The 18,310-nt window shown below is 44.5% G+C and overlaps 1 protein-coding gene across 1 annotated transcript in view; it reads right to left on the bottom strand.

Moving 5' to 3' along the window:
- Window positions 1-223: 223 nt before the first annotated feature.
- Window positions 224-18,310, bottom strand: part of GRIA4 (glutamate ionotropic receptor AMPA type subunit 4) — a 244,568-nt gene continuing 226,481 nt past the window's right edge. Inside the window, exons 13-15 of the mRNA XM_039250622.1 lie at window positions 14,777-14,891; window positions 6,839-6,973; window positions 224-2,640 (exon numbers count right to left, since the gene is read on the bottom strand). Coding sequence (XP_039106553.1) covers window positions 2,476-2,640; window positions 6,839-6,973; window positions 14,777-14,891 — 415 coding nt within the window. The 3' untranslated portion in view covers window positions 224-2,475. The remainder of the gene's footprint in view (window positions 2,641-6,838; window positions 6,974-14,776; window positions 14,892-18,310) is intronic.

Here is an 18,310-nt window from a genome sequence, read left to right as displayed (position 1 = left end):
TTTTGCCTTTCCTTCCTTCCTTCCAGTGAGATGGGCAAGGTCATGAAATCAGCCAACCTTCTGCCTTCCTCTGACTTGCTATCTGCTTCACACACACTCTCGGGACTGTTCTGAGGAGAGATGTCTTTCTGCTTCCACTTAATGAAATTAAGTCAATTCCAAGTCATTCATTCAACAAATATTTATTAAGCACCTACAATATGCCAGGCACTGTGCTGGGTGCTGGGGACACAACTGTGGACAAGACAGACACAGTCCCTGCCCTCAAGGGGCTTACAGTCTAGAAGTTACACAGACAAGTACGCGGGCAGTTACAAGGCGGTGCGGCAAGGGCTGTGACGGGGAGAGGACACCGAGAGGGCACCTAACTCAGTCTCATAGGCAGCGGGGGGTGGACAGCCATGGACGGCGTCCTGGGGGAGGTGCAGATTTGGTGCTGAAGGATAAGGACAGGTTAGTCAGGTAAAGAGACAAGGGGCACTCACAGCTCCAAGAAATAGTATATGCAGTGTCCTGTGTGCCGCTCTTGAGGTTTGTGGGTGGGCGGGGCTGGGGAGGGGGAGAGAGATCATGGAAGAGAGAAGTGAACACCGGGTCGTGAAGGGACTCATTTGCTCTCGTAAGAGCTTGGGATTTTTCCTGAGGGAACGGTGCGTGTGAGTGTGTCCTCAGACCTGCGCTGGCAGAGACTGAACGGGGGGGCGGAAACCCTGCGTGGAAGCCAGGTGCTCCGCCCTCCACCTGTCCCTAAGTCCTCGGCCATGACGCCACACCCTGGGCTCCCTCCAGCCCAGTCTGGCTGCACACGCTCCTTCAACAGGCTGCTGAGGAGCACGCGTCGGGGCCCTGCTCGCCCCTGAGGCTCACCTCCTCCACCTGTGAAAACTCGACTCCTCCTTCAAGGCCACACCTCCGAAGTCATCCTAACTTGTGCTTTCTGCTGAGATCTCTACGCGTTGTGGTGTTTATCTGGACCACACGGCTTATTTATTACTTTGAATGATCCAAACCTTCCCGTGAGCCATATTAATTTCACCCATACAGAGAGTGGGTTTTGGAAATCAACATGGGTATAATTTTCTTCACCATTTCCGGTTGAAAACAAGGAGCAATTCTTCATGTTTCTGGTCTACCATAAACGCCCCTTGGTGCCTTTGAGTGTTTTGAATGGAACGAGGGGAACGGGGGGCTGGGGGGTGAAGCCCAGGAGACACGTTATTTTGTGCAGCAGAGTGTACGGTCAAGTACAATTTGAACACACAATTACAGAGTATGTTGCTTTTATGACAATGGATCGCTCCCCGATTCAGACACTCCGCCCGTGACAATGTCACGGCTCACAAGGCAAACGTCTGTAAAAGAGGGCGGCTTATTATTTGAAGGCGGTAAGGGCTAAGGACACGCTCCAACGTGGCCCACACTTGACTTCTACAAATCCCCTCCTACATAGTCTTAGAATTTCTCAGGCAACTTTTAGAATGGGAAGAAAAAAACCCTTAAGCTCTGTGGATATCATAAGAATGTCCGTTGTTTTATTCTTTTTGGCGGGTACAAAAACCACAATTTTGTACACAGAAGGAGATTATAAATAATACTGATAACATGAGTGACCCGTAGTCTCTCTCGCTTCCACACTGCAGACTGATGACTTCCCAGGACGTCGTTTTCGTGTTGCCTGAGTTCCCGGTACCGAGACAAATGTGACCTGTGGACACCGACTCATGTGACAGAGGGGGAGTTACGGCAACGAGGAGGTGACCAACAACATTTGTAAAAAAAAAACTCAAAAAACTCTCTAAAGTTGATTGCAGTGATGGCATTTATATCAATTATTGCAATGTACTGTTCCCTAAGATGGTTAGAAAAAGGAATCGTGTTGTCCTCTACTGAACTGACGTTGGTTAAAAAGCAAGCATGTTTCAGTATGTTTTCTCCAAAGTGAGTGTAAATACTTCCTTTAAATGTTTTTCACAGGATTTACATGTGTTTATTTTCTTCTTATCACAGTTGAGTGACGTGTTTTCTCAGCTGGAGAGTCCTCCACGGAACACGTGGGTGCTCTGGAGACAGGTTAGCAGGTTCATGGACTTCTCTAACTACTTGGCCCCTTGCGGTGAAGACGGAGGCCTTTCTGAGCAAGAACTTCACAGTTTGATGCGCTAACTCGCAAGTCTGATTAGTTTTTAAGTCCACTCGAGTGAAATTTGTTGCTGTTAATACGCCCATCCCAGCTCCCCTCCCCCCACCCCACTCCCCGAGAAAACCTAAATTGTGAGTTTTCCTGATATAAAATCTGAGTTTGGGTTTCCGAGCTGAGCTCATGCACGCGTTGCTGCTGGGCCGGCGGGAGCATCGGGAGGCGCCGCCCGCTCCGGCCCAGAGGCCTGGTCCGCAGCACCTGCACAGTGCGCGGGCTGCGCTCCCGTCCGTCACCAGCACAAGTTTGATTAAGGCACTCAATTATGTTTTTGGTTTTCATGGTAGGTCCGATGCAATGACAGCCAATCCCGAACTCTGTCTAATCGTCGTTCCCGCGTGCACCGCCTTGGGGCAGTCGGGCGTCAAAACGCGGCCATTCTCACCCACGCTCCCAGTGATGGATAGTCTGGCTTTGTTTCTTATGGCTTCAGAAAAGGTCAGCTGGGTGCATGGAAAGGAAACAGAGAGAGTGTGCAGTGTTACGATGCTTCTGTTCCTTCGGCAACGTGAGACACAACAAACACCAAGATATCAATAATTAGACATCTGCATTTTTTCCAATATTCTCTGTGCTCGTAGGAGAACTGTGCGTGCCAGGAAAGGAAAGCTCAGCCACCCCGAGAATGAATCGGCCTCCAATTTGGGCTTCTACCTGTTTCGGAACTAAATTTGAAACCGGAACTAATTTTGGGTTGGCACATCTGGGCAGGACGCGGGTTTCGCCTCGTGGCCCCCTAGGGCCCGGGACGCCTGGTCCCGTCGATAATCTCGCCTATGCTCACCATTGGCAATCGATCCCGCTCTCGTTGGAAAACGTCTTTACGGTGCCGGCAGTACCCTCCAAACCGTGATGAGCTAAGAAACGGCACCTACATTCTTGACAGGTGTTCCTGTCTGGGGAACACAGATCTATCCCCAGACACCTTCATTCATTCGCACCAGGTGTACACATGACCCGGAACAGCACGATTCGTGCCTTATTAGCGTCTTCTGGAAGCAAATTCGTATTTTAGGGAGCTCTGAGTGCTTGAGTGGGGGCGGGGGAGGTGCACGGAAAGGGGGTGTGTTTCAATTCCTCACAAACTGTCCTTGATGGGGAACCTCGTAGCCTGAAGCTACGGGTCAGGATTCTGAAATCCTCATGAAATTCCTACTCTCTGTCACAATGAGTCAGTAGCAGGTAACAAAATTATGCAGAGGAGAGACAGGCAGTGTTATATAAATCTAATGGCTGCTCATTCATTGTCTTTAACTTTTTTCTAGTAGCTGAATTTTAGCGTTAAGTCCAGAGGAAAATAAGGTAAACCAGATGTTCCCTAAGTTTGTTATGGCTCATTATTTATTTTTCATAACTTATGATATTTCTTAATTCCCTGCTGTGAACACAAGCTTACCTAATTCCTTAGGGATTCTATCCCTGGAACTTAAATATCAGACTAATTATATATGAAATTGTGAAATTAATAATGGGAGCAGAAAATGGTGTAATGTAAAGGTTTAGGGATCAGATACCCTGATAAAGTCACACTGTTAGTCAGTAGCTTATCGATGATAAAAACCAAGGTCATTATCATAGTTCTGTAGCACACAGGCTGAGCAGTTAATTTTTATTTTCGAAATCAGAAGTCGGGATACAATCTCTACAGAAACTACTTATAACTAAATTAAAATAAACCAGGACCAGAGTTTGAATTTGTTTCCTCAGATTCCCTTTCAATATTCAATATTAAGTAAAATAATTATTTTTTAAAAATCTAGTGGTTTAATCTGTTTTCATGTTTTTTGAAGAGGAAATATAATTAATAAAAGCGTTAATTTTTTTTGAAAGGACTTTTTTTTTTTTTTCCCAGAAGGCTTTTGCTGTTAAATCTATTTTGGTTTCCTTTCTGTTCTTGATTGGCTTTGTGAAGAAAGGAACATATCCAAATGGAAAATATTCCATACACAGATTCAAGTAATCTTCTATAGATTACTTCTCTATAGAGTAGTGCAATTTTGTCTTTAAATCTTAGCATTCTTAGTTAAAATTAGTTTTTAATGTTCATTTATTTTCAAGAGGGGGGAGGGGCAGCGAAAGAGGGAGACAGAGTTCCGAGCAGGCTCCAGGCTCCGAGCTGTCAGCACAGAGCCTGACGTAGGGCTTGAAGTCACGAACTGTGAGATCATGACCCGAGCCAAAGTCGGATGCCTAACTGACTGAGCCACCCCAGGCGCCCCTTAGTATTCTTAGCTTTTAGCATTATTCTGTCTTACACTACGTCTCCTGCTTCTTCCATAAAATGTCATTTCTATTCAGCTTGCTGCGAACCTATCAGGGCTGCTCAAATTGGAAAACTTTTCCTATGAACTTATACATGGTCTGGGTTATCTTACATTGTTGAGACTAAAGGCAATGACGTTAAGTGTATGTGTTCCTGTGTAGGATAATCACTTTTAGAGTAAATATTTTACATATTGAAGGCTTCAGGTTTTGTTTTTGAGATTCTAGAATATTAAATTATCAAAAAAATTGCGTAATTGTGGATAATAGAGTTTTTGGAAAGAAAAATGTACAGTCTTCTTCGTGCAAATCATTTCACTTACCCTGAACGCCATTAAGTCTTTTTAAAAATCATGGACACGAATGGAGGTGAATCATTTGTTAAGTTGTAGTGCCTGGTTCTGACTCCAAAAACACTATTACATGTAAGTTGTATGCATACAAGCTGGGAATTTATATCTCTTTAGCAACTTCCCAGAATTCTGTAATGAACTGGCATCCGTGTTTGTTTCTAGAATTTTCTAAGGTTCTTTTTCTTTTCCTTGCAACCCTGCCCTTGGACCTTGTTGATGGGTGGAATGTTGGTGCTATGCCAAAGAAAAGTCAGTTGTAATGAACCGGTAATAAAAAACCAAACCAAACCAACCAACCAACCAAACAAACAAAAAAAAACACCCTCCAAAAAGATCTTCATTTTAAGACATAAAAGTCATTCCAGAATTAAATCCAAGTAATTATCTCTGAAAACTTGTCAGATATTGTTTCTCTCAGTTTGGGAAAATCTCTCCTCATCTGTGAAACTATTAAGATACAAGCATTTCTATAATAGCCAAGAGACCTTGACGTTATCATTGTTCGTTGTTTTGCGATCGGGAGATGAGCTGAAAACATTCTGATCTGAGTGAACTGAGAGTTTGTTCTTAATTCTTATACCACAAAATTGGGAAAGAACCATTTGGGGCTTATCTGTGTGCACTTATCCTCAGGCATCCATTGATTTCTAGATTCTAGACAAAAGCAGTTAGATCTTGGTAAAAGAGAGCGGCTTTGTTCTCTGTTTTAATATACTAGCAAAGTGTTTCAATAGCCTTTTATATAAACAAATATCAAAATTAAGCATATTTATCTGGCAGTACCTCAGGTGTACATCTTGGGAAAATTATCTTGGGTTTTTGAGTCTCGGTTCCATCAAGCACTGAATGTCTCTTGTGGGCTCAAAGGCTCATATGTCATTGTAAACAGAATGAGCAGCGTATTTAGGTGAGTATTATGTATAATTTTAGAAAATGGGTCTTACAGACCTGATTTTAGGAAGAGCAGTAACAAATGCTTTCTGATCTTGTTTTAAAAACCACTTTCTCTCATTAGAGGAAAAATGGAGTGGACACTTGATTGTTAAAAATATTATCCCCATCGCCTACATTTCACTGAATGTTTACGACTGTTTACTGTGGCCCAATGAGAGCATGTGAGGAAGTGGGTGGACCTGGTGTACTTAAAAGCAACGGAAACGGGAGGAAAAAGACGCCATCATAATTCACTGTGATTTTTATCTTTTGCTGTCTCCTCCCAAAGAACATGTACATTGCTGACATCGTTGATGGAGAAATTGCTGTCTTGCCTAAAATGTACACTGTGAACATAAAAGCTGAATTTTGTCGAATACATATGAAATTGTGGTCAACAGGACGACCACTCGTACCTAAAGGTCTGGCTCAAGGTACTGTCAGATGAACAAAGAGCAGGGTTGCACTCTTAAAAAATACAGAATGATGGTTAATGCAAAACGGATCAGAATAGGAGCTAAAATTTTTTGAGCACTTACTGTGTGTTTGGAGTTGTTTCTAAAAAAAACTATATAATCACATTGAAACAGGCAACTGTCTAAGCACTGATCATGTGAAGCAGTTTTAGGCTTATTTTGTTAGCAATTCTCCTAAAATTGGATTGTTCCGCAGTAAACCCCAGAACTGATTTCCATTTTCTCCCAAATTTGGGGGCGGGAACGCTGTTGCGATCATTTTACTGAGCAATCCTGGAGGCCTCTGTTTGTCTTTGTGACCCTTTCAATGCAGATGTCTATTGGCAACATAAAGTTTCGAACAGTGCATCTGCAGCCAAAGAAAACCGAACCACTTCGCACTTGAAGTTTTCAAAAATATAAAGCTCTACTCGGAAGCAAGCACTATCACCACTGGACAGAGAGGTCACAACACTGCGTTTACAGGATGCATCGCCCACTCACTGTAGAAGCCCTAAGTCCTACCCCTAAATTTTAATACTTTCGGTTCCATATACGTTGTAACCTTCTCTATAGGTTGCTAAATTCTGGGTATTCTGCGAGGAAGTTGGGTTAAAAGTCTGTGCACTCTTTGCCACCTTCATTCTCTTCGCTTCTGCCCTGGACTTGTAACAGAACTCTACCAAAGCCACCAGCATCGCCAAGCCCAGGCCGCCGACCAGAATGTAGAAAACGCCCGCCACATTGCTCAGGCTCAAGGCGCTCGTCTTGTCCTGGGGGGAGGGGGGGGAAATAAAGACATTGCAGTTAACCGCGGAAGTGTCACACCCGGAAGGCATAACAACGCACGAAATCCAGACAACTAGTTAAAGCAAGTGCCCAGCTGAACCTGAAATTATTTACGTGCGTAATTATTTACTGATGTAGGTTTACAGACTTAAGCATAAAGCTTATATAGCTCTCAGGAGAAGTGAAATTAGGATGATTACTGATAAATTTGTGTGTAATTACAGTCAATAAAAGTTGTGACATTTTATCATTACTAAATATGCAGGCAAAAACCACCCCACTCAGCCAGAGAGCAGCGTTTATGTATTTACGTAGCGAGGCAGAAGTGGGCTTGTTACGAAGTTTGAAAACGGCATGTTCAAAACCCAGTTACACGGGAAGGAGATGCCTCCTAGTTTTCCCGCCACTACGCATGCTTAGGGTGTTTGAAATTTCTCTTGAATAAATCTCACTTCAGGTTTCCTACTTAAGGAACTCCGGTTTTTCAAGGTACCAGTTTCACATTTTCTCATTGTTGCCCTACCAAATATTTGGTCTTAATGTGCTAGGTCCACGTGATTTGTTCCCTCAGTCACGTGTGCATGGGAATCTTAAATATTATATGGCCTTTGGGAATAATGATGTATTCATCACACTTCGGTAGCTTTTAAAAAAAATAACCTCAAAAAATACACAAATTACCATGGCTAATCGAGACATAAATTATTTTTGTATGGATTAGTTGATGACTATTTTTTTTTTTTTGGCTGAAAAGTCAGATTCCACTCCCACTTAAAAATACTTAATCAGTTAATACTTTAGGCATATTATTCTACAGAGCCTTCATATACATATATTATCTCGTAAGAAATTTGGAGATAGTCAAGCATATGATTGGAAGATACTAAAATTGTAAAAATAATTTAGAATTTTTTCATAATTTGTAAAAACAGACGTCTATTACGTCACCTCGTTTGAGGACGTACTTTGGGCAGACTACGTGCACGAGGCCCTGTGGCCGTCGTCGCCAGCCGTCTGTTCTGTGCGAGACGTGAGTCAGACACTTGAATAGTTTTATTAGGGGAGTATTTAAATCAAAAGATATACTATGTACCCAGTCGGCTTAGCCGTAATATTAGCTGACTGGGCCAAAAATTTAGGGTAACTTCACTTTTAAAATAGTCGCTCATTAAGTATTTATGCTTTTCTGACTCTGCGTCAGGATCTGAGAGAACGACTTCCGTGTTTGGCCAAGCGGGTCTCATTCCGCTCTGGTTCAAAGGCAGGAAAAAAGTGACAAAAACGGAGGGGTCAGCTCTGAAAAGCGATCATCAGTTAACAGTACTTAGTCTCTTCCTTAAATTAACGGAGGCTCTCCATTTACTTGTTTAATGTCTTAGAAGAACCAGTATTTTTTTCTTTGTAAAAGAAGATGAAAAATTTCAAGAGTCTCCAGCCATGGCCTTCGGCCCCCGCTATTAGTCTATTTTGCTGTGCAGGTAACTCGGTTTCCTGACAAGCGGTTATACGATTTCCTCTAGGAGGAAGCATCTCCTTCAGAACGTAAGCCGGTTCCCATCCGCGCGCGGCTGAGTCGGGGGCGCACCCGCTGCGACAGGAACGCACAGCCGAGAGGCCGTAGCTGGGGCCGCCGCTCCCGGACACCGGCTCCCCGGGCCACGCGGACGGGCTCCCGGCCGGTCGCCGCGAGGCGCCGAAGCGAGGGCGGAACCGGACGCCGCGCAGCGCCGCGTCGCGCGCCGGCCTGCGGGGCGGGGCGGGGCGGGGCTCGGTCCCTCCCCGGAGGGCGGCCGGGAGCTTCCCGCTTCCCGTGTGGGGGACCCGGGGGTTCCGCGGCGCCGGCCTGCGCGCACGGGAGGCCCCGGCACCGCGGGACCCGGAGGCCGAGCGGGGGCGTGTGGGGGCGTGTTCGGGGCGGCCCCGCCGGCGTGGCCGCGGCGGCGCGGGGCCGCGTCTACAGGGCCCAGCGCCCCGTTCCGGGCCGCGCGCGCCCCTGGGGGCCGGGCTGCGGGACTGACCTTGCTTCCGGAGTCCTTGGCTCCACATTCACCTTTATCGTACCACCATCTGTTTTTCAGCTTGTCTAAGACGCCTGCCTCACTGAGTTTCAAAACGGCAAGGTTTACAGGAGTTCTTCACGTGGAAAATAACATAAATAACATCATACATGTTATTTTATGTTATTCAAGGCAAACCGCATCAGAGCCGCACGGCGAAGCGACGGGGCGGCGGCCGCGGCGGCGGGGAGCCGGGCCGGGCGCCCCGGCGCTTCCGTAACAGGCACATGCTGCGAAGGGAGCATCTGTAAATAACGGGTGTGCAATTACTGTGAACCCAAAACTATTGGCCTGGCTCGGCGTGCGACCAGCCCGAGCCCCCCCCCCCCCGGGGCGCCCCCTCCCCCCCCGCCCCCCGAGGTCACCGGCGGTGGCTGCAGACGCGGAGCCCTGGTGGCTGCTCCCCACGCGGCGCCCCGGTTCGCGGGCCGGGTCCACGCCGCCCGCGCAGAAGGGCCTGGAAGCCGGCGCGCACGTGGCTGCGGCGCGGGGGGGGGGCCCCCCCCCGGCCTCGGTGCTGAACCCACATGATACCGCCGGCAGCGGGTCCGTCTGCGAGTCTATCGCACGCACACACTGTCCGTGCAAAGGCCGCGCTCCGCGAACAGCGTGTGACCAGCCGACACCCGACGGCTCGGGTCGGGCGCCCGGGATCCTTGTGAACAAACTCCTGTCCCACAAAACCCCTCCTTCCTTCCGGGGCACGTCTGAGCCCTTCCTGCCGGGTGTCCCCTAAGGGTCTCGGGGGAGCAGCTCGGGCATCGTCACTCAGGACCCACGGCCCAGGGATCCAAGAGTCGCCCCGGGGCTCACCGCCCTGCTAACACGTGTGTGTGTGTGCGCGCGCGCGTGCGTGTGTGAGAAATAGAGGACGGAAGGGGGGCGGCAACTCCCTGCATCTCCCTTGTCATTGTCTGTTTCTCCTCGCTTTCGCGAACGTTCAGAGACCCCTTGAGTCTCCCCTGACACTCCCCAGGCTGCCATGGCCACTCTGGCTCCGGCTCCTCACGCCCCACTTCCAGGAGACACTGAGCGCACCGGGGCAGGCGTGCGGGGATTGATTACAGGGGATTAAGTCCATCAACTTTTCTGCCCAACCAGGCACTGCACACGTAACGACGGTGATCACGCTGGCTGGCCCTGAAGGGGCCCTTACGAGGTGCCAGGAGCTGTCGGAAGCATTTTACATGTTCACATACTATGATCACCTGCATTTCACGAATGAGGAAACCAAGGCACAGAGAGATTAAATCATTTAGTCACACAGCCAGGAAGGAGCTGGATCAGGTGACTTCATAGCTTGTGCAATGAGAAACATGAATAGCAGGAAATGGAGTTTCTGGTTAATCGAGTTTTCTGATTAACAGTTATGCCCAAACTCTGTTTTTTTACTGTTCTGAAAAAAGTTTCTAAAATGTCTTTTTACCTGTTTTCTGAATATGATTTCATTTTTGTATCGATGTTGCAACATCTTACAAGGTTCATTGTTCCATTTAAGAAGTAATATGCATTTGCCATGTTCCTCGAAATTTATATTGTGTTTTCGATTAAAATCTATAATAGGCGTGATTCAACACTTTCTGCTAAAGGCTGAGTTTAGGGGTGGGGCCAGATGAAGACTTTGGTAGACGGGGGTGCTTGGTAATTTGGCCTCAATCTAGGGTTTCTATTTATACCCTCCGACTCCTATTTATGATGATTACAAAACCCCACGCCAGGTTGGCTGCTGAGCTGTGAACTCCAGAAGCCACATCTCATTCATCTTTGTAAGACAGTATTTATCTGACTCAGAGCAGAATTGCTATATTTAAAGTATTTTGAATCGAGAGCAAGCTTTTCCATTTAACTGATACGATAAGAGTTTTGGGGCCCCAGGCTGTTCACCAAAGCGGTTTTAACACCTGCACAGGTATGACCTGTGCTACGCTTCGAGAATGGGGTTCTCTGGGAAGAGGAGGACTTCATGCTGAAAAGGGAAGGAACACAGAAGCAGAGTTTCCTTCCAGGGTCTTCTAGAAGGGACGTCCTGGAGGTACTGCTTTCCATCCTCCCTTAACTTTCCCTCTTGCCATTTTATTCCTTTTGCTATTCACTCCAGGAGCCTGGTTTTATACACAGTATGAGTAGCCTGGAATTGTGAACTTAAGATACTTAGTATGTGAGCCAAGCTTAATGGTCAGCTGGTGGAATTTTGGACACTGACCAAGGCTTTCACTATTGGGAGATCCCTATGGTTTTTGTTTGCCACAACCTTTTTTTTTCTGCTTACAAATTCATATTTCTAGTAATAATCCCTTTAATGCTGCACTGGTTTCTATGGCTATGGCGAGGCGGAGAAGGCCGCTTATGTCATACTTTAAAGACAGGAATGGGCCACAGTCTCCCAAGTGCCAAATTAAAAACGGGTCTTGTGTGATCGAACACAATTTCTAAAGAAGACATCAGGTGCTGATCACATTTACAAGATGATTTTTATAGGAATATCCACATCCATGGCTTACCTATTTTATATACACAGAGGAGAATAAGGTATAAAACAAACAGAAAAAATCAATAACTTGATAGGTCATGAATGATTACAGGCATTGCCAAAACTTTCAATTAGAACCAGGGTTAAGTAACTCGCTTCAAAACTGGAATAAAATTCTATGCATGGTTTGTACTCAGACAGAACCATATCAGGTTAATCGAAGAGGACAAGGAGTTTTAGACATTGATGTTTTTAAATTAGTTCATTGCTAATTAGTAACTTCTGTTATTTTATTTGCAAGAATAAGGATGAATTTCTTATGATCATAAAAAAAAGACCACATTGCAAAAATAAATACATTTTCAGACAAATGTATTTGTGCCTCCCATATCATGCCTTCCTGCTTTAATATTTTTTTTAAGATGCAGAACCTTTTTTCTCATTTCTTTTCTTAAATTTTTACATTGCAGTTGAAGCCTCTTGGTTGAGGCTGCAGGGTCAGGACGCCATGCTGTGGGAACGGCATCAGGTGAGTGGGGATGCTAATTATTTCACAGCCACGGGGTGCGACAAGGCGCCACAGCGACTCTAACTGGTCCGGGTGTCGGTTATATTAAACCCTAAGTTCCTTGAGAGAAAAGACAGTGCTAATTCTCTTTTTTCCCCAGAGCTACTGGCACAGGGCCCAGTGAAAGCAGAAGGTTAGTAATTTCCTCCCGAATGGAAGGCTGGAGATGCGCTCCACGGTAATAATCCTGCAAAGGACAGGTGGGTCACTTATCTCCCCCAAGGAACCTGTTCGTTGGGGATTCTCGGTGCAAATTTAAATCCTTTTCTCTGCATGGGGAGGGGGTGGGAGCTTTCTGTGGTTTTCCTCCTTCAGGCGAGGGAGTCTTCTCCTATCACGGGTCTGCATTTGAGAATCAGGGAGCAGCGGATTTCGGCATACCTGTGCCGAGCACCTGAATGCGCAGCTTCCCTCCTACTCTGAAGGGGCCTCATTTAATGGTCTCTTCTGCGGTGGCTCGGCCCGCGGCCCAGGCCTCAGAACCAGCCGGGTCCCCACCTGGGCACTTCTCCCGATTTTACCTCCTGGAGGAAGATCAGGCCACTGGGGAGGGGCGAGGCAACTCTGAAAAGGAAACCAGTCACCAGGAGAAGGTACAGAACAAAAGCAAAAAAGCAACTGCCTCCTGGCAATTTGCTTTGGCCCAAGTTAGGTCGGGGCATTTAAAATATCACCTTCTATTTCACATTCACCGTAGGGCATCATTAACATTTAGATTGCAACCACCTACTCGCTTGGGGATAAATGTTACATCAATATACAGCCTACTAGGAATGTTTTTTAGCGTGAGAACAAACTTCCTGAGGGAAAATAAAACATACTGTGATAGCATTTGGGGGGAACGTTTTAAGTTTTACAGCACTTCGTTAAGATTTGAAGTAACGTTTTAGAATATCACTTGGCAGTTCGTGTTTGGTAAAAGGCAAGTATTGCGTACCCGTGGGAGCAACAGTTTGATTTTTGAGAAGACAGCAAACATTTACTTAGTGTCCATTATATAGCAAACAATATGTGGGATACAGGCATGAAAAGCCCACTGCCTTCTCCAAACTCTTCTTTAAATGAACCAATATAACTTTCACTACACAGAGTTTTCCATTATGCACACGTGTCTGCTCTGCGAGACTTTTTCATGGACACTAAAATAGGACTTTTAGTAGAGAGTTTTATCTGTTAAGCAGGGAGACACTTCTATTGGTGATAAAAATAATCATTTGGGGGCAAAATTGTTCTGATGGACTAGAATATCTTTGCTTTTTTGGGTGCCATTAGAGCACATTTTCTTATATTTCTAATTTGCATGGAAAAGTAGATTCTCGGTGCAAATTTAAATATTTTCTCTGCACTTATTTATTTATTTACTAAGGTTTTTATGGAAGCTATCAATTTGGGCCCCAAATATAAACAGGGTTAAGTTCCTCAAGTAAACATATGGCCGATGCCTCACACGGAGAGACCTTGCAGGTCAACCAGCCCAGAGGTGGCCCTCGGGATCCTTGCCACCCTCTCTCTGCTCTTTCCCTCCACAGTGATTCTTTCTGAGGACCAGGAAGTGGGCGGTCAGGGTTGGGTCCAGATTGCTCTGTGGCTCCTTTGTCATGCCTCTCTCTGGCTAGAATGTTCCCTTCACAAGGTTTATCCTTCCTCTTCCTGCTACAGAGCTGGTGATTAGACAGGCAGAGACCAAGGAGCTAGATCTAAAGGTCTTTTTGGACCGGGAAAGAGGGGGAAGTTAGCGGCGTTGGCAGAGAATGGGGTTCACAGCCACGCCAAGAGGCACATGGTTCCATGGGTTCGGTGGCCAAGCAAGAGAATTTATATCCTAATCAAGAAACCGAAGACAAGCAAGATTTCCTGTTTTGGGCAATTTGTAGATTTTAAAAGAACAGCAAGAGTGCATACTTTAAAATCTGTGAGATTCTTATGTGCCAGTTGAAAGTACATAAGAGAAAATTCAGTCAGAATAGTCCCACCTCTGGGGTGTTTAAGCCATTACACAGTGAAGAAGGGTTCTGGGACAGAAGTTGATAATTTCCGTTGCTTGTATACCTTTTTCACCTGTCGATGCTGCTTAGGGAAAAAAAAATCTGGGAATATGTCACGGATGTAGTAAGACATTGCTGAGTGGGACTTGTTTTTGTAGCCGGATCATTTTGTAATTTGATCTACGTATGGGAGGCAAAATATGTCTAGTTCACATGACTATCCTTGATTTTTCATGTCACTCAACATTTAATGGAAGCCCGAGGGTCCTGGGTGGAGATATGACCTCCTAGAAAGTATCCCCTGGAGTCAAGTTACTGCTATTACTTACAAACGCCACGTAGCAGCGCCAGCCTTGCGACGGCGAAGGAAACACACAGGCTTTCCGTGTTCGCCCTGCTCGCTTCACTAAACTGCTCTTTCAAAAACTGGGATCCCTCCCTGCTTTGTAAATTGAGACACACAGAACTACAGCGTCTGCTCCACAACCCCTTCAGGCCAGAGACGCGCGGTGACTGTTTCGGTGAGGCTGGTGAGCGTGTCCCCAAATTGGTCCCAGTTGCAAATATTTTTGCTTTGACAGTAATTGCACACTTTGGTTTCAAAGGGACGTGACTTGCCATTTCTGGTGTCCCAAACCCCGTCTCCCAGCAGATGCACCTGTTACTGTACATACTTTTTACCCGCTTGTGGTGACATTGAGGCTGACCTTGGAGTCACCGCCCCCGCTGCCACACTCTCCTTTGTCGTACCACCATTTGTTTTTCAATTTGTCCAACAGGCCTTGTTCATTCAGTTTTAAAACTGCCAGGTTAACAGCATTTCTTGAAACGATAAAACATATTTTGTAAGAAACTGCACAGCTGTTAAGATGTTAGCAGGAATGAGGACTTAAGCTCTTTTATAAGCTTCTCCCAGATGCTAAATAAACCTCTCATTTTGCCGTCTGCACCCCTCCCCCCTTCCACTGGAGTCCAAACCAAGGGCGATTGTAACTAATTTCAGAGGGGATCAAAATCACCTGCTGTTCAAAGTCAGGGTTCATTTGTTGTCGGATAACTGAGACCATCATCAATCGGTGACAGGGATTTCTTTTTTTTTTTTTTTTTCTTTTGCAAAACAGCAGTAAACTTGAATTTACTAGTAATTGAGAAAGAATTGTGCCTTAAATTCCTCTGCCTCTAAGAAGGTCAACAACCAAAAAGAGACTGAAATGAAAATTCATCCCCAGAAACATCACCGCATGAACAGACCAAAATGGTGGCCACTGATTTTTGTGAACTGGTGTCCTGACAACAAAGAAAATTCCCCTTATTGTCTGTGTGAGCTTAGTTTGTCCATTTGTTTGATTTCACTGGCCTCCGACTCTCGGATTTGCATGTTACCTGGACTACAAATCAGGGGATAATCAAGAAAAAGGGAGCAGGAGCCCTTTGGGAAAAGATCTTACATTTGAATTTTGTGTTGATTCTTAAAGGCTTTGGATGCTCTTTAGAAACCAGAATTGCACAGCCAATTTGCCTGTTAAAATTAAGTAATGAAAACCCCAGGAAGTCCTGCGGCATATGGTGTGGACTTTGCAAATAAACACTCGAGATGCGATTTCCTTCGTGTGTATCTCTATCGGGGAATGAGGGAGAAGACTGAAAGGATTCTCTAAAAGGATTACAGATATGTCACGGGCTTCTGCCTGCCAGATACTTGGTTTCCTACTTGCTTTCAAGTTACAGTTTTTAAATGAGCCATTAGCTCTTTCAAGAGGTTTTCCCACCATTTAATGCAATTTCTGTTAAAGTGAAGGAGTGGCTTTATAGACTGAGAATTTGAGTTATGCTTTTTGATGAATGCTGAGTTTGGTGATTACTTAATACCAGATGAATTATGAGTAAAATAAAACAACCACATATTGATGAACAGGATTTGAAAATTGATCTGCAAATGAAATATTGTTTTGTTGACTAGTATAAAGTATCACTATTTCACCACTATCAGCATACTGAAGTGTTTATTTTCTTAAAAAGGGTTTATACTATTTCATGTTAAACAATGTTCATTTTCCAGGGTTGTGACAGTCTGATCCATCTGGAGAATAAACATGTCCCATGAGGAAACCATACACTTTGAGGGCACTCATTCTTCTTGAGAGCAGACTGCCATTTACAAAATGCAAATTAAATAATGTGCAGTTCCCACATTCCCCGGTAAGGGCCACACTAGTGTGAAGTAATTAATACATTTCCTCAAGTGAACACTATCATGTGGTCAGTTTAATCACCAAAGAGACCAGACTGAAATTTAAGAATGAATGACTATTCAGTGAAGAAATAGAGACCTATTTAAAAAAAAAGTTTCTGGGAGAAAGTCCTTCTACTCTATTTTGGGTCCACAATACATTAAATTTGTCTTCCAATGATTTAAACTGAACTACTAAAATTTTTTGTTTTGGAGAAAATTCTTTTTATAATCCACGTTATTTTCGTCTTAAACATTCATATTACATTTGTTTTAGTGAAGTGGTAGCCCCAGAATCTTATATGTTGGTTTAGACCATTCCTTTGATAAAACTGAAGTCATTTCATGAGAGGGTTATTTAACAGGGTTCTATTAGCCATATCCAAAGACAGTTCCACAGCACAGGAGAAAACAAAAAGCAAAATAAAGGAATGGATAAGGAAAAAAAGCTTCATGTTGAGAAAACAGTTTGGAATAAAGTTTTTTACAAAATTATTCTACGACATTGTCTTTCTGATACTGTCTAACAGGCCATGTAAAACCAGTTTAGTTTCACACTGCTATCCACACCTGCGTGCAAGTATGTCTGTATTTGGTTAATATAATATACGTGACCAGTAGGAAAGTCACTGCCCAGTTCACAACCGATCCACATGTTTTCCTTCCAGAAACATGTGTTCTCTTGACAGAGTCCACTTGATACTATGATATGTAAATTTGCTTTTCTTTAATGATGCATAGGAGGTAACTTATAATTAATATTCAGAACGAAGTCTTTAGGTATTCAAGATTTCTTTGCCTGGTCGAACTCCCTGTTTTCTACAAGTGTCTGACTACAGATGCAATTTCTTCATATAACCAGTTAGGTCTCGCGGCCTCATGTCATTTAAACTGAAGCGTTAACCACACGTGTAAGGACCGTATGAACATCTCTCCTACCTAATTGATGGAACACATTGCCTTTATACATTATTAATACTGAGAATCATCAAATGACTTAAAAAATACATAAAATGACTTCACTCATTTTGCTAGGATAGATTTAAAGGCATTTTTGTTTATCTAGGCAAGAGAAAGAAGAAACCCCAAAGGAGTAACTGGAAGCAAGCTTAGGAAGTCCTAAGGAGTGGGGTGAATGAGCCCCCGAGAAAGCAGAGCCTTGCTGCAGCACGTTGTAGGGTTGCTTTGCAGCCGCCTTCATGTGTTTCGGGCATAGATTTCAAAATCAATGTCAGAAAGATATCAATGATAAGGGATATTCTTGTCCCTATTACACTTTAGAGAAGCTAAAATTGGGGTCTGCCAAGAAGATAAGAGATAGAAGAAAAATGTTGTCGGCTATTCCCGACATTAATTATTCCTTTGAATTAATAAACTGCTGTGAAATGCAGCTTTTACAAGTAAACTCAATTAAATGGATTGCTTCCATTTAAAAATGCAAGGAGAAGAAGAAACGGTAAGTGACCACATTCTTGCCGGATGTGTAAACCACAATCGTTAGCCCACGGGTGTTGGCAATGACCTGTTTATAGATTGAGTAACACTCAGGTAACTGACTTCTTGCCTTTGCCTTTGGTACCTGATGGGAATTCTACGTAAGAAAAACCCTTCTCCAAACAGTCTTTAAATAATAGTGAGATGATGGGGAACTTGATGCAGGGTGGAACGAAAATGCTCATCTAGCCAAGTCCCAGGATCTCAGGAAGTTTACTCCTGAAATTTCCTTCAGTTTAGCTGGAGATCATGAACACCCATAGCTCAGTGGCTTAGCATCCGGGACCCATTTTTGTTAACAAGACTCTCACTGAAACACCACATTCAACAAAAGCTTTACTGCAGGAGCCTACAAATCCAAACCTCTCCCATATATTAATACTGGGTAAATTCATCTAGTGCAAAGTAAGATTTTCCTGTTAAAAGCAGGCTTAATTCAGGCTAAGGCATACATCTCTTACCCTCCACCCTTCCATAAATAATCTATCATTAAGTTCTATAGGTTTTGATATGCTTT

The sequence above is a fragment of the Hyaena hyaena genome, unplaced genomic scaffold, assembly GCF_003009895.1.
Source record: "Hyaena hyaena isolate Hyena2069 unplaced genomic scaffold, ASM300989v1 scaffold_376, whole genome shotgun sequence".
NCBI classification, from domain to species: domain Eukaryota; kingdom Metazoa; phylum Chordata; class Mammalia; order Carnivora; family Hyaenidae; genus Hyaena; species Hyaena hyaena.
Note: the sequence above shows the minus strand (reverse complement) of the source record. Positions and strands in the feature narration are given on the sequence as shown.